Source organism: Lacerta agilis, chromosome 7, assembly GCF_009819535.1.
Source record: "Lacerta agilis isolate rLacAgi1 chromosome 7, rLacAgi1.pri, whole genome shotgun sequence".
NCBI lineage: Eukaryota > Metazoa > Chordata > Lepidosauria > Squamata > Lacertidae > Lacerta > Lacerta agilis.
Window position 1 is genome coordinate 49423520 of NC_046318.1, and position 17088 is coordinate 49440607.

Here is a 17088-nt window from a genome sequence, read left to right on the forward strand (position 1 = left end):
CTGCAAAGCTCCTAAATTTTGATGGGTACAAGAAAGAAATGCAAACAAATGAAACTAAATATAAATTATAATTTGTAAAGGCAGCAGGTGGATCTTCATGCTTGACTCCATTAGCAGGCACCAGAAAGCTGTGTTTCCATTCTCATTAGTATCATCACAGGGTTGTTGTGGAGATTAATTGAGGTGGAGAACCACATATGCCACCTTGAGCTCCTTGCATTTAATAATAATAATAATAATAATAATAATAATAATAATAATTGCATTTATCTGTCACTACAAAAATGTCTCAAAATGACTTACAATAATAAATTAAAAGACATTAAAAATATAAAAGAACATCATCCTGTAAAAAAATAAAAATGCAAATCCTATCCCACCCTACTAAAATACGAACACCAATTCAGGCTTGGGTATCATCAAAACCTATGATACCAACAAAAGAATGTCTTTGCCTGTTAACTAAAAGTTGATAATGATGGTGCCTGGTGCATCTCTCTGTGGAGAGCAGTGCACAACTGGGCAGTCACTACTGAAAAGGAACTTCTCATATGGGCGCATTTTGCACTGTCCATTGTGGGGGGTACACAAAGATGTGCAACACAGGTTCTGGGAAGGTTCAGGTAGGGAAAGGTGCTTGGTTTGTGTGCAGTGCCAGTAATTCCCCCCCCCAAGTATGCTTTTTCATGTAGTTGCTGAGATACATGGTTGTGCAAAGACACTTGCATATGGTCCATATAGAAGGCTTAGTTTCTCAAACGAAGTGCAAAAGTGGTACTGAAGCCAATACTTTCTAGAATCTGTACCCTGGACCTGACACCCTGGCTTTGGGTGCTATGAACACAAGACATTTTTGTACGTAGCACCCTGAGCCTTTGCTACTAAACCCAAACCTGTCAGGCATCAGGCAGCACTCTGAACATGCTCAGAGGCAAGCTCATGTCCCAAACCCAATCCTAATACGGCTTCTGCCACCCATTTAAATGGATGCCGTGAAGAAACTGTAGCCTACAATATTCAAAATTATGAGCTGACCCCTCAGCTCCATCCGTCAGGTCTCCTTGTGGGACCGGAACCTTCAACCAGGTGCCTACGAAGTGAGGAGTGCAATGAGCCGAAAAAGGAAGCGATGCCCGGGCGCTGGGTTTTCCCAGTATGGTGAATGGAGCTCCCCCGTCTCTTGCACCGGTCCAAGTTAAGACATCTCTAAGAGACAATGGGCTCTTTCTGCAAGGTGGGCGACTCTGTCCTTCCGCGCTTCGCCTGCCTGCCCACGAGCGACGCGCCTCGCCGAGGAGGCGCTAATCCTCCGTAGCCTTTCTTCTTGTCAGCTGCGCTGTTGGTCTGGCTCGTCCTAAACGACATCCTCATGCTAATGTGCCTGTCTCCAATCCCCAGCAAATGGCCTCAGGCGGGGATTGCTCACTTGGCTTTGTGGAAGACGGGATAAGGACGTCTCTTGTGCGAAGGCACTTCCAGCTGAAGCAGCGCCAGGAAAACTCCCTCTCTCTGCTCCCGCTCCAGCCGTTTGATTCCAGCGCGCGCGACGCCCCCCCCCCCGTCACTCATCCCCCGCGTCCCCACCAGCGTGGAGCTGGCGCTCGGCCAAGAGAAGCGTCCGCGCGTCCGCCCCTCCTCCCTCCCTCGTGGCACACATGCATAATGCATCCGTGTAACAGGAGCAGGTCCCTCCTCGGGCATCGCCCGTCGCACGCGAGCTGCCTCCCGGTCCCCTCCTTCCTACCCCCTTGCGCCACCTGCTGCGGAAGACTCCGCTCCTCTTCGTCGCCACGCGGCCCGAGGTAACAAAGCACTGCTAATGAGGCAGCCGCCTGCGCGGCTTCGCTCACTTGCCCGTACCAAGAAGGCGGGAAACCAGCTTCCCCCACCTCCCCGCCCCACCCCGCGAGCACCTGCTCCGCTTCATTGGCGTCCGAAGGGCAACCAAACCCCCCTCACGGCAAGCGCGCAATTCTCCCACGCAGCCCTACCACCTCAGCGGCAGCTCCGCGGCCGTCTCCTCGCGCCCGCGCAGCTTGCAGCCTCGAAACAGGCTCAGGGCCACACCATCACACCGGCTTGTGGCCGATATATCCGTGGCACTAAACAGCCTAAGCGGGCAGCGGCAGCAAGTCTGTGGTGGAACTCTAGTATCTGCCTCTCCCCTCACGTATATACATATCTATATATTTCCCACCCACCGAAATACCCCCCCACAGGTGTGTTCCCGTCAAATAAAATTCCCCCGCCCCGCTTAGAGGGCAATCTTGGCAGCCCTCCCATGTCCCCTGAACACAAGTAGCCACCCTTTCCCCTCCGCTCTGCAAAGCAAGGCGGACGCCTCTCCTGCCCGTCCTTCCCGGAACGTTTTCTGCAGACCATCCCTCAGCACTCTTCGTCTAGGCGATTCTTTCTTTCTCCCCTCAAATCCCCTCATCCTGTTGCATCGGCTGCTCGCGCCACAGCGTCCCCTCCCCAACGCCATCGCCTCCCTCCCTCCCTCCTGGGCGCCACGGCTGCTCTGTGTGTGTGCGCTCTCGCGCGCGTGTGTGTATTGGGGAGGGGGGAGAGGGATGAGGTCATCCTCTTTCCCGGCGTCAGTCAGCTGGGTGGCGGCGGCAGCGGCGGCGGCGGCGGCAAAGCGGCGGGGCGGGCCAGGCCGAGGAAAGGATGCTCTGCTTCGGGGACCGCTCCCCGGGCTGCTCGCGCCTGGGGCTGGGCGGGTGAGCGGGTCTCCCTGCAGGCAGGCGGCGCTCCAGCAGCGCCCGCAGGCGCCGCTGGTCCAACCCCGTCAGCGCCCTGATAAGAGCCGCCAAGCGAACGGGTTGTCCGCGGCGGCAGCCGCAGCAGCAGCAGCGGCGGGGGAGGGAGGGGGCGGACTCAAAGGTGCTCCCGGACGGGGTCCCTCTCCCTGCCGCCGCCGCCGCCGCCGCTCCTGCCGCCGCCTTCCAGCAGCATCATGGCCGCGAAGTCCGACGGGGGGCGGCTGAAGATGAAGAAGGGCAGCGAGGTGGCGTTCACGCCGCTGCAGAACTCGGAGCACTCGGGCTCGGTGCAGGCGCTGGCCTCGGGCTTGCCCTCGGCGGCGGCGGGGCCCGGCGGCGCCGAAGACGACGAGGCGCCTGGCGGCGGCGGCTGCTGCACCTCCGGCGGCTGCCGCTGCTGCTGTAGCGGTGGCGGCGGAGGCGGCCGGGCGGCCGGGGGCTCTCGGGGCTCGGGCGGCGGCTCGTCGTCTCTGTGCCTACGGCTGGGCCGGGAGCAGCGGCGCTACACGCTGTGGGACGGGCTCTGGATCCTGGCGGCCGTGGCCGTGTACTTCGCGGACGTTGGCACAGACCTCTGGTTGGCGGTCGACTACTACCTGCGCGGCCAGCGCTGGTGGTTCGGGCTGACGCTCTTCTTCGTGCTGCTGGGCTCGCTCTCGGTGCAGGTCTTCAGCTTCCGCTGGTTCGTGCACGACTTCAGCAGTGAGGACGGTGCGGCGGCGGCGGCAGCGGCGGCCGGCTCCTCTTCGGCCGGCGGCGGCGGCGGCCACGGCGAGAGCAAGCTGCTGGTGAGCAGCGGTTCCGCCGCGGGGGACATGGACGCGGGCGCTCGGCCCGGCACACCGCAGAGGCAGGCGTCCAACGCCAGCAAGGGCAACGCCACCAACAGCACCAACAGCAGCAGCAGCACCAACGCCACCACCGGAGGAGCGGCAGGGGCGGGCGGCGGCGGCGGCGGCATCCGGCCCCCCAAGAGCCGGTCCGCCTCCTGCGCCTTTTGCATCTGGCTCATGCAGTCGCTCATCCACATCCTGCAGCTGGGGCAGATCTGGAGGTAAGGCGCGCGCTCACCATGCTCACCTTCCTTGAACTCCCTACAGCCACGCTGCGCTAAGAAAGGCGGGCAGCCGGGCCTTGGTCGCCTTGGAAGTGGCTCAGAACCGGCCAGCGACTTTCCTAGCCTGGTCTGACGCCGAGGCCCGGTTGCCTTAACTCCTTGACAGCTCTTGAGGAGGCGGGGTGGTGGCCCATCACAGTCTGCCAACCCCGCGCTTCTCCAAGGGCAGCTGTCGTGTGTCGTGCGCCTTGAACTCTCTGTGTGTGCTTGCGCGGGTGTGTCAGCGCCCGGGCTTGAATTAACTGACCCGTCAAGGCATCGATTCCTTGCGTGTGGTTGCCAGTGCTGCCACTTAGGGCTTTTCAGGAGCGGCAGCGGCTGAATAGGCACACAATGGAGAGATGGCATCCACGCCCCTTAGGAGACTCGTTTGTTTGTGCACTGTTGGGTTGCGTGATGCTGAGACCTCGCCTGTTTCCCTGCTTATCTCCTGAGCTTTAAAAGCAGAGATGCGCTTGGGGGTTAATAATGGGTGGGGTCATTCCAAATTCTGAAGCGGAAATAGGCCTACCATATCACTAGGGTGATCCATGTGTCTGCTTTAAAAGGAGCACGCGCAAATTCCAGCTCCAGCTTCAATTGACTTGCTAAGTCACAAGGCGTTATTTCTGAGGCTGTTACTTGTTTAAAAGTAATATGGGGAGCAAGCACATTGTTAGTTGTTTAAGGGTCCTGTGGCTTTGGTGCCATAACGTCGCCTTATGAAAATAAGTTTAGAGAAGAGGAGCATTGTAAAGGACTGGATAGTAGTTTCAAAATCCTGAATAGGTGTTGCAGGCTGCACATTGACTTAAGCACTCACTTCTGAGTAAAAGTGGACTGGGCTGTATTGTAAGATGTGTTTGTCAGCAGTCTTTGGTTCTTCCCACGAAATAACAGTGTTCATATGCTCTGTTAAGTCACTTTGAGACCAACAAATGGAATTAACAGTAATAATAAATTAGCATTCACTTTAAAGTGTAATAAAGTATTTGGACAAATGTAGAGAAATGTTAATTTAACCTCTGCATTAAACTATTGTACTTTTTAAAAGGCTCCATGTAACATCAGGGGTGTGTTTGTGTGTGTGTGTGTGCTTGATCAAAGTAGAATTCAAGAACCTTGGTTAAGCCTGAAATTGTGATCCAGCTGAAATGACTGCAGATTTTATTATGGGACTGACTAGGATCAGTGGCAGGTTGGATCAGTGGGTTTCCTTTCTTAGTAGCTATGAAGGACACTGCAGGTGAGTACATAACTGCCTGATCGAATCAATGTGTAAAAAAGTGTTAGAGCACTTAAAAATAGAGGACTATAGTCACTTTGTTCCTGGTTGGTGTCTTACTTAATTCTGACAGCAAGTGTTTTTAGTGATTTATTTAAAAATTGAGGTGGAATGGCTGCAGTAAATTTTAACTGATACAGTAGTTGATATTTGTTTTTTAAAGTATATCTGAACCTGTAGAACTATATAAAAAGTAACATATGATATAGCTTACAATTGATGATAATATTGGAGATTCTAGCTTTGTGACTAAAGGTATATTTCAATAAATCTTTGTGTTCATGGATATTTTCTTATAATGTTTCTGAAGGAAGAGAATATTTCTAAAATTCTGCTGTAACATAATATGGAACTTCTTCATTCCAAAATGACATCCACCTTTATCTCCATTATTTCTATTTTAGTCAGCGATCTCTTTATTAAACTGGCCACACCCTATTGCTTACATACTTTGGTTATCTGGACTGTAATCCAGACAATTGATTTCAAAATGTTGTGTCATGACCTGGAAGAAAGAGAAGGGCTATGTGACCTCGGTGAGCACAAAGCAGCTCACTGTTGTTTAGGACACCACCAGGACTTCCAGGTGAGAATTTGTTAACCTAGGGGTGCTCTGTAGCTAAGATTATACAGCAGGGGAGGGGAACTGGATTCATCCAGTGGAGTGGATACAGATCTCCCCCACCCTTGTGGGCCACTTTGACAGGTGGGTGGGACCAGCCACCTGTAAATCACCTGGCACCACCATGACTTCAAAGGAAATAATAGGGAGTGCACCCTAAGCATGCTCCTGATTCCCCCCCCCCTTTGCAGGCATACCTTGAGTTCAAGAAGTGGTTGCAAAGGAACACTATTTCTTTATAGCCACCACTTTCAAACCACACCTGCAAAGGAAGGTTTTAACTGCAGAGAAAACATATTCTTTTGCATCTCCACTCAATTAGGACACATACAAAAAGAATCATGATCATTTTCTAGCTATGCTCACACCTCTTTTTCCCCTGCTGTCAAAGGCCAGCACTTTTTAAATTTTGCTGCCACTGAGCGGGGTGTCAGGAAAAGATACCAAAATCTTAAAAGCACCGACATTTAGCTGCAAGGGGGGGGGGGAGTGTGCACTTGATTCTTTTATTCCTTTGGCCATGGACTGAAATTTCAATATGTGTCTTTAACATTTCCATATCTGATGTCATATATGATGTCAGTCCAGCAAAGCCTAGTAAAGTAACAGTTCGTCACTTCTCATTTCTGTGTTTTCCCTGCTAACATTTCCTGGCCTTAGCAGTAGGGCTGGAGGTGCTGTGGGTCATTTAGAGAAAGTGAAAAAGGAAGGATATCAGCAAGAATTCAGGAGACAAGCATTGATATTTCCCAGCAGCAGCACTGGTCTTCTATCCTATCATCTTAATGCACTTGGAACTTTGGAAGTTGTGCAGGATATGGTGAAAAGTACTTTGCACTAACAGAACAGGAGAGCAGCACTGGCCAGTGAGATTGGTCACTGCCTGGCATCCAGTAGCAATCATCCAGCACAAAAAAAGCTCATTCTTACTAGTAACTATCAGGAGTCCAGAACCATGTGAATGCATGGTTGCTGAGTGACTACCGGTAATAGTTCCAAGTGTCAGAATTGGCTTCCAACATAGGTGGTAGTGCTAATCAGACAGCAACCATGTGCTTCCACAGTGAGACACACCCTGCCACCTCATGGCAGTTACCAACAAAGTGCAGCCTTTCCTCTCCTGTCTTGATTGCCCTGCAGGGGTGGCTGATGATTTCCTCCAGCAAGACACCTCACTGGTTATCAGTAGGCATGTGTGAATCCCTATCCCAACTTCCTGTGCATAGACTGAATCTCTCTCGTTGTCCCATGCTGCATGCAAAAGTAAGATTTTGCCAGTCTATCCTCCCCTGCCCTTGTGCAGTGAACTGCATGTTGTTTTGCACTGTTCATATTATTTACGTTTAGACGTATTCGTTACACTTTCATTACCTAAGGAGTCATGTCCAAGCAGCGCCTATTTTAATCTCAGTCAAACCAATTTCTTCTGTAAAGTCAATAGCCTGGGACATTTCCCTTTTTTGGACATACTGTTGCATAACTAAAGAGTGGGCCAGGTATATGTGACTTGTTGCCACAGTTACTAATGGTAAGAAATATTGTTTGGAAACAACAATGCCCGTATAACCTACACCACACCATTTGCTTTACGAGTAAAATACCCCCCTTTTTTGCAGAGCAAAACCCACTAATTCATTCAAAGGCTAATGGTGTATATAAGACAAGGAGGAGCTTTAGTTCCAGGATATACTTTGAGGTGCTGAAACACATGGAATTTGTGGAAAAATGTGAAGAATTTTTCTGACATTCCTAGCTGCAACTGCAGGAGACTTCTGTTGAAATGGTTGCAAGGAGAGACAGAAGGATGGCCGGGGAAGGAGGACAGTAGTAGAGAGGATATATCATGTTCCTCTTCCCCACTTTTTTCCTCTTTCTTCCCTAGAGAGGTAAATTGCTGGTTCTTTGGTATATTTGCCCTCTCATAGAATCTTTCAATAAAATATGTAATTCACTTATAATTGTGACATCTGTTAAGCCACTGAATTGTTGGAACCCATTTATTACTGGTAATACAGATAAGTTCAAATTTTCTTTACAAATATAAATGCTATCGTTGAAAACAGTTATGTATTATTTTTTTAATTAAAGCATACTAATTGGGAATTAATGGGGGTTTTAATGTCACATGCATAGGGTGATGCTGCGAAAAAGCTATTTAAAATGATTAAAATGAACATTTTACTAGGGTGCGTGGAAAGCGATGCCTGCCACTGATGACACTTGATTTATGAATAATAATTAAAACTGCCTTCTTTGTGTTCTGCCTCGCATTTCTACAAATGTCAGTGCTGAACTCTGGCATAGAATGCACAAACGAAAAGTTGAGACAGGTTTTGGAGGTGATCAGGGAGTTCATTTTCCTGCTGTAGTCTGAATACTTGATACAGTTAGATAGACTCTAACTCCCAGCTGAAGCAAAACAACTATCACCTTATGGGATTTTATTGTTTATTCTTATCTTTTATCGTCCCCTTCCTATTGAATTTCTCTGTATAAAGCTATGGATAGTTTGCCAAATATATACATGTTGTATCAATGGTATGTGTATAGACATGCAGCACTCTTAACTCACATCTTGTGTGTGCTATAACAGACTTACTGGAAATGAGAATCTACCCCATAAATGTGCTTTCAGCAAGTGCCGCAAGAAGCAGTTATTTCAATGAAGGTTCTGGGAAGCACAACATGAGAAATGATGTCATTTGGGAGTATTCAAATAGTGCAGGCAGGTGGAGGCATCTCCCTATCTTGTGGGAAGGTAGAGAGATGTGGATTTCTTTCTCTGATTTTCACCTAATCTGGCTTCTTCTCCCACCAAATGTAAAAAAAATAATAATCATAGAAACACAGAGTTGGAAGGGACTTAGGAGGTCATCTAATTCACCCCCCTGCTCAATGCAGGATGCAACCACTGCATCCCTAACAAATGTTTATCCAGTCTCTGCTTAAATAACTCCAGTGAAGAAGAGTTCATCACCTTATGAGGCAGTCTGGTTTTTCCTGTTAGCTAAAATTTGCTTTCCTGCACTTCCCCAAAGGCAGATGTAGGAGAGCGCGACACCACATGCAGAGCTTCTGGGTTGCTGCAGCAGGCACCACAACTATGATGTCATAGAATCATAGAGTTGGAAGAGACCACCAGGGCCATCCAGTCCAACCCCCTGCCAAGCAGGAAACACCACCAAAGAATTCCTGACAGATGGCTGTCAAGCCTCTGCTTAAAGACCTCCGAAGAAGGAGACCCCACCACACTCCTTGGCAGCAAATTCCACTGTCGAATGGGAGGTGAGGGGCACCGGATTTTGGTGTTGCACAGGGCTGCCACTGACTTTCCTTTTGTTCTTGTCCTTCTCTTTGGGTCAGCAAATATATATTTTACTACCACACTATAGAAAGCTCTAGCTACCCAGCCTAGCTCTGAAGTAGAGATTCCCCCCTCCTCTTTTGTTATTTGGAGTGGGGAACGGCTTCCTCAAAATATATCTGCAAAAATCTGCATCTGAAATTAGTCCAGTATAGCTGCATAGTATAGCTGGGGTGGGGGTGTAGCAGGGTGTGAATCATGGAGAGAACATTACAAAGCCCAGCGGAGACTGAAAGTTACTCACTTATACATACAAAAATTCTCAAAGTGGCTTCTATACAACAAACAACAACAACAACAACTCCATAGCCAGACTAGCATAACTTAGTACATACAGGGGCTGTGATGGCCAGGCCTGCCACTCACTCAAGTGTAAATAATGTTGATTATTTATTTTAAAGTGTATACCTTCCCCAATTTACAAAAGAAATTCAAGGAACCTAATGAATTCAAATGCAACATCCATGTTAAACTATATTCCTATTCCAGCATTATGTTATAAAATAAAAATATTAATATATATCAAATCTGAACCACAATAAATAATTTCAAAACAACCACCAGAACCAAAACATCAAAGATTAAACAATCAGCCAAATGCATCTGTAAGCAGCCACATTTTATACCAACTAGCTAAAAATAGTGCAGTGATGGGGCTTGGCGCATCTCACTTAGCAAGGTGTTCCAGAGGTCAGGAACTACTAACCTTGCCCCTGTCACTGGAAGCTGTGCCTCAGGGAATGAGAGATTTAGAGCAGGGCAACAGATGATGACAGAGCATGTGCAGTGGGACATATGAAGGTAAATCTTAGGGAACCCAGTCACAAGCATTTAGGTCTTTAAAAATTAACACCAGCGCCTTAAATTGAATCTGGAAACAAACCAAGAGTTCACTGTTAACTCGGCCACTCATGGATTCAAAATTATCATGTATTTCTAAAGTTGGGGAATGGGTTGTTCATTTTGTTTCTGTATATGGGCATGATGAATTAAAGCACAGACCAATCGGAGAATCATGGTTGGTGAATCCTTCCATGCCATTTTGAACTGTGTTTGGCAAAGCATGTCATTTTCGGGACAGGGTGAGGACACAAAAATATATTGATTAATCCTTAGCCCCAATTCAAGCTTTATCTTCTCCTTCTCTCCTTCTCTCTCTCTCTCTCTCTCTCTCCATCCCATTCTCCTTTATTCCCATGATCAGAAAATAATGTGTTTGTAGTATGTGTATGAATGAATAATTTTCTTGTGCTCACGATAAAATCATGTATGCGTATGAATGCACATGAGACTTTGCATAAGGGTGAATGTCTGAAACAGCCTCAGAAATACACGTTGTATGAGTAAGGCATACAGTGTTATGCACATTTCCTGTTCTTGCAAATGGCCCCATAGTTCTCTTAGTTCCCCTCCCATCTCTCTTCAGTAAGTTTGTGCCGTTTTAATTCTAATGTATTCAAAACCTCAACATATGTGATTATTGCAAATTTTATTGAGTGGAGAGTCTGTAGAATTTCAATTCCTGTTCAGTGCAAAATCAGATCATACTAATAGTATAGATAAGACCTGTAGGTCTTACAGGTGTGTGTGTGTGTGGGGGGGAACAAAACAAAAGAGAAAATATTAAAGTGGCAATGGCTGATATTAGAGGAAGCTCCTCAAATAAGTTACTATATGCGAAATAAAAGAGCAGGTAACCATTGAAGAGAAAAAAGGGAAACCTGGCAAAATTAAAATAAAATAATTCAATATTTGAATAATGTGGAAATTATTAAGTATAGTAATAAAAGTGTTCATTAAAACTGATAAGGAAAAATATTTTCATGACTTTCTCAATTCAATGCATTATCTAGGGAGTATCATCTAAATTAGAAAAAATAATGGCTTGCTGCTGTAATGCATGAGACAGAAGTAACACCAAAGAGAGAACAATCCCTGGGGCAGAATGGAATCCCCAGTAAATCTCTGAAGGCACTCAACAGCATTGTGTAACCCTGATACAAATGCATCTATCTGTGTGCAGGAGGGCTAGGGTGGGAGAGGGCAGTACTAGAGAGGTTTATATGCATGGAGCAGCACACACAGCAGGGACTAGAAAGGGTGTGGTTGGGGACTAGTGAAACTCCTGAATTCAACTTTTAATGGGTGGGAATGTTTAAAGCACAGGGAGCTAGTAATTTAGTACCAGTTTTTCAAGACAAAGTAGACATCAAGGAATGTGGAAATTATAAAGGTGTTAAGTTAATGAACCATATAATGAAGTTGTGGGAAAGGCTCGTGGTACAATGTCCTAGACACAAGTAGATGAGGTCAGTGATAATCAATTGTTTTCCAGACTAGGGGAAAAAATACAATCAATGCCACTTTGTGCCTAGATTTCTACAAATGAAATACTGGGTAGTAATAGTGTCTGATGATCTGCACAGCATTTTTTACCCCTTTAAAAAAAATCTCAAACAAGTACTAAGTAATATAAAAATTTCTAATTTGGATATAATAAGGGCATTTATCATATAATTAGAGGCTCTCATTCAGGTCTGAGCTGAACCTATTTCAGTAAAGTTTGCCATAGTGATTAGTGCTTAATAGTAGTGGTTTAAGTACAGTATTGTGGTTGGGGAAATCTAGAACAATGGGTCAGAGTGTATATTTTGGGAACACGAAGAAACACTGCAGGGTGTGATGAAAAATTAGAGTAAGCCGAGACTATGGCCCAGTTCAGATGATAATATTAAACCACCTAATAAAGGATTGTGAACAAACCATGGTGAATGTCAGGCTCACATGATCTCCATTAATCCCCCTCCTTTGAACTTGAGAGGAGCAGAGTATAAGTTTTGGCATTCACATTAGAACAAACCTCAGTTCCATGTTACATACAAGAAAATGAGGTTTGTTCTAGCTAAAGAGAGGGTTCGTTCAAAGTTCCACTTGTCCTGTGCCTAGAAAGCATAGGTCTGAGAGCTTTCTCACTTGTCCCATGTTTTCTAGGGTAAGGGCTTTTCCACACTACCGTTTGCCCCACCACTTTCCCCAGCTTTAGCAATAAATTGGAATCAATGGCAATCCATGGAACCCCATATTGCCGTTTGCTCTGATTCAACAGTAATCCATGGGTTTTCCCAGGGAAAAGTGGCGGGGCAAACAGAAGTGTGGATAAGCCCTTAGTTAACTAATTTGGATATCAAATCACAATTTAATCTGGTTTTCTTAAACTTCTTTCAGAACAAACCATAGCTCCTTGAATTTATGCAAAACAAGGAGCTGCAGTTTGTTCTTAAGTAAAAAGTGAAAGCTTCAATTCTCCTGCAGGTAAACCCAGGGCTCATTCCTACTTACCTAAAGCATGATCAGAACCAGGACTATGTTTGCATCAGTATACAGAAACTAGAATGACACAGGGAACAGCTGTGGTACAAGGAAGGTGACTGTATGGTGATGAGAAGGACCCAAATCATTCTGTACCATAGCTGTCAACCCTCCCTGCTGTTCCCCACTGCTATATACATAGCTGTCAACCCTCCCTGCTGTTTCCCAATGCTATAATAAGGGAATATCCCGCAAAAAAGGGAAAGGTTGACAGCTATGTTCTATACATGTATGAATGATTTGTGGGATGCATTCATTGCACATCTGAAGGTCCTACACTGTGATGCTGGAAAAATGTAGTTTAAACCTGCATGGATTGTTGTATGGGATGAACAATACAGGAAAATGCTTGGATGGAAAGGTTAAAAGCAAAGATGACAAATGGAATGGCATAAGTGTAGTGTATGGAATTGAAGGCAAATGTATCTATTTTGAATATATAAGGAACTTCTTTTTCACAAGTCAGAATAATTGTTTTCCTAGTCTGTATTCTCAATTTCGACTTGTACATTTTTCCTTATCCACAAAGTTTAAGGAAAGGGTTTAAAGCACAAGTCAATTACAGTGGTACCCTGGGTTACAAACTTAATTCGTTCCGGAGGTCTGTTCTTAACCTGGAACCGTTCTTATCCTGAGGCGCGCTTTTGCTAATGGAGCCTCCCGCTGCCACTGCGCCACCACCGTGCAATTTCCGTTCTCATCCTGGAGCAAAGTTCTCAACCAGAGGTACTACTTCCGGGTTAGCGGAGTTTGTAACCTGAAGTGTTTGTAACCCGAAGCGTTTGTAACCCGAGGCACCACTGTACTGTAAGAAACTAACACAGTCCAGAATTAAAAAAGTTCCTTAAAATACTTGTTCTAGACTAGTGGAATTTTATTACTTATTTGTGGACATCCAAATCTTATTGCAAACAACTCACCTGAATTTTGAAACAGTTTTGAAAATCACATGAATTTTAAAATATTCAGAGTCAGAGTTCAAGAAATATTCAGAGTCAGAGTTCAAGAAAAAGCAGTCTGAAGCTTCTTTGGACTCCATGTTTCTTTGGATCACATACATTGAATATCAAGTGCTAAAAGTTGGGGAAATGTGTTTTGTTTTTTGGTGTTTCAGCTATGACCTGAAGGTGTGGGATCAACTATGACCTCAAGGTTAAAGGCTGCACTATCTTTCTTTTTCCTTTTCCCCTCTTCTCCGGAATGTGTAAAAACTAGTTTTAAAATGGTACATGTAAACAGCGAAATGACAAAGGCCACTCAAACTCCATAGCCTGTTTGTTTGTTTACCATATTCCGTGACAGCAAGGGTCAAGAGGATCATGTGTATGTTCATTGAGCCCTGTCCCTTTAGGCTGTGTCTGAATTGGAGTCTATCCCAGTTATATTTTCAGTGCTTTTAATTCATGTTGCTTTCAGCACATTTCCCTCTTGCTGCGTGAACCTTGTCAGCAACTGTAACTCATGCTAATTTCTCTCTCTCTCTCTCTCTCTCTCTCTCTCTCTCTCTCTCACACACACACACACACACACACACATGTTTTCAAATGTTGGCCAATTCTAGAATAACTTTTCTAACTTATGAAACTCCAAGGGTGTATTAGTATGTTTGTCAATTGTTTGTCAATTCTTTCAGCCAACATTTTAATTTCTCATACCAGCAGATGTGATAGTCAAGGGTACTGGTTAACATTACATTTATGTCTACTGGGACACCATCACTTGAAGCATTCCTCCCCTCCTTTTTGACAGGGGACATTTTACCACAGTACAGTAATTGGAAGTTATATTGATTTTTAGATGAGCCTCACCTAGATGCTATTTGTGGGCTGTGCCTTATAGTGACATTAAATCAAGATTAATGATTTAATCTTGATTTAATGTTGAAGACAAGATGACATTGCATTTCTTAAGTTATCAGGACATGTTTCACATGATGTGTTTTACACAAAAGTTTTGCTTATTCATATATTGTTCTAATTTTAGGGCATGTTATTGCTAATAGGTATGATAACAGTCCATCTCACAACATGGAAGTAGCCCCCCACCCCTGAGTTTAATCTTAGCTAGGACTTCCCATGGCTCACCCCAGAAGAACATACTTTGAATGTCTTTGAATGTTGACTATCAATAATATGTAAGCAATAGATATGAAGAGAATGCATCTGTTCATAGAGAGAATGCCTTTCCATTACTAATCACAGTTAGTCCACAGATATTTGGGATTAGAAAGGAGGACTTCATGTGGTTTCCACGTAGGTGCATACTGCAACAATCTCTGTTTCTGCCTGTCTCATAGTGCTTTGTCTGATGGATAGGTGTACTTCTCATTAATTTATCCCTCTTTTGGTTTGCTTGTCTAGGACTTGCTTTTGCCCTCAGCTTCTTGGATACTGTGGGGATAAAATGTGTTGTATGTCAGTTATACATGTTGTATCTCATGAAAGGCCAAATATGCGGATACAGAAAAGTAGATGACCCCCAGAAATACAGATTCACACCTGATATATTCCTGAAATATCTATTAATGATGCATCATATTTATGAATATTAACTTTAGCAAGAGAGGTAACTTCAGTGCTGTGCTGCTGTTTATTTCTTGGCATGAGAAATGTTTTTGCACTCAAGGAAGTAAGAATGGGAATTGAACTAATGCTGAAAATGGGCTCATGCTTATGTAGAGTGTCATTCATTGATATGAATGAGTTTTTTAAAGGTAGTACCTGAATGCTGCCTAAGGCCACTCTTGCACTGTTTGGGTTTATTATTCAAAACATTTGTGCACAAAGTCTTCCCTTTCTTCCAGATCAATATGCCCTGCCCACATCTTTTTACACAAAGCTTTCCCAAGTTGTCAAGCTGATGTGTGCAGTGGACTGGGTCTGAGGTTTCTGTGTCTTTTGAGAATGTTACTCAAAAACAAACCTTACAGATACATCCATGGGGTAATATGGCAACTCACATTCCCCTCTTCTCTGAGTATGTAAGAGAAGTGCTTTTCATTGCCTGTTAGGGGGAAATAAAACTTCCCACTGCTGACTGGCAAGGCTTTATGGAATGGTAAGGCCACTACTGTATCTGCAGCCCTTCTGTGCATGGTGGATGATCAGAAAACAAGGCCAGGATGATCACTGTGACAACATGCAACTGGCATAGTGATCGGGCACAGATTAGGTCTGATATCATAACATGACAATAGTGGGACCAGCTCAGGATCTAATGGCTCCCAGGATGGCTTAGCCACAACCCTCCCAGCTTCTAGAACACCCTGTTTTGGAGCCTTCTACAGGCTATTACCAGCAGGATACCCACCAGCAGCACTTCTGCCTACCCAAAAGTTCAGCAGGCAGAATGGAAAGCTCTGAACCAGTAGCATGCAGCAGGTGGCCAGTTTGACTGATAGAGCTGGGTGGAGGAACACCTCTGTCCAGTCCAAGTCCCTCCTACCCAAACCTGGTGAACATGGGAGATGTATTGCTCTGTTGCTCTCAAAGGAAAATTAGAATTTCTTATGGCTCTCTGTTCCTTGATGCATAAGTTGCTGAAAAAGAACATGTTGTAATTGGATATAAATATTTAACATTAGAATATTAATGATAAGATGATTCTTCCTGATGAGCCAGAGGTAGCTGCTAGGGTAGTTAGGGATGCATCTTATTTCCCCCCCAGCACCAGACTCCAAACTCCAAAGTTTATGCATTTGTCAGGGGAGGTTGTGAGAGTTCGTGTTAATTGTGAATGGTTTATAAAACAGTTCAGTGTTACCTCTCATGCCCACTATTTTCAGGACAATTACTTACAAAACACTAGGTGAGATTAAATTAATTGTTTTTACCCATCCCAAAACTGTAAAGGTTACCCTTCCAGGAAAACCAAAGCAGTTATCCTTCAAAATTAAGTGGGATCCTTTTCTTTCGAAGGGTTGAACCTGCTTGCAAATTTTATCTAAAATTCTGCCAAAAATTAAAAAATCTATAGATATTTCCTTTTTAAAAGAAAGTCGTTGTCATCAAACTTTTAAAAAAGTGCTCAGCACAAAAGATCATGGTTGTATTTGCTTGTAATGTAGGTTTAATACACTCTGGGCTACTGTGCCTGCAAATTTCATAGTTTTTGTTTGTTTGTTTGTTTTGTTGCAAAAGCAAAAAGTTATATAGTAATTGCCTTCTCCCATAGTGAATGGGCCTTTTGTCTGAAACAGATTTGGCCTGGGACCCTGAACTGAATTGGGCAGCCTTTGAATTACTTTGGACCAAGGCAGGATGTGTTCCAAAGCTCCTAATTGCTTTAGTACTAAATCTTCTGGTGAGTATACACTCATAGTACTTATGACATTGCAAGAAATATTCTGCTCAAGCTGGCACTGCCATCCAAGGAATGTTTCTGTTTTTCTCAGTACCAAATGATTTGAGAATATCATCTGCAGCAAACTGAAGAACTTATTCTGTGTTAAATACTTTATTAAATTTTACATTGCGAAAACATAAAATATTTGGCAGTAAAAAATAAAGCTATAATAGCAATGGTTTTTTTAAAAAAAAACAATAGGGCCGGCATACACTTTAAAAATGGGATAAAATTGCTGTACTA

General features: G+C 44.8%; 1 protein-coding gene across 2 annotated transcripts in view; it reads left to right on the plus strand.

Annotated features, from left to right (window-relative positions):
• The first annotated feature begins 2926 nt into the window (after positions 1-2926).
• XKR4 (XK related 4) overlaps positions 2927-17088 on the plus strand; it is a 119903-nt gene continuing 105741 nt past the window's right edge. For both annotated transcript variants that reach the window (XM_033155217.1, XM_033155218.1), the window contains exon 1: positions 2927-3819. In XM_033155217.1, the coding sequence (XP_033011108.1) occupies positions 2960-3819 (860 nt within the window). In that variant the 5' untranslated portion in view covers positions 2927-2959. The remainder of the gene's footprint in view (positions 3820-17088) is intronic.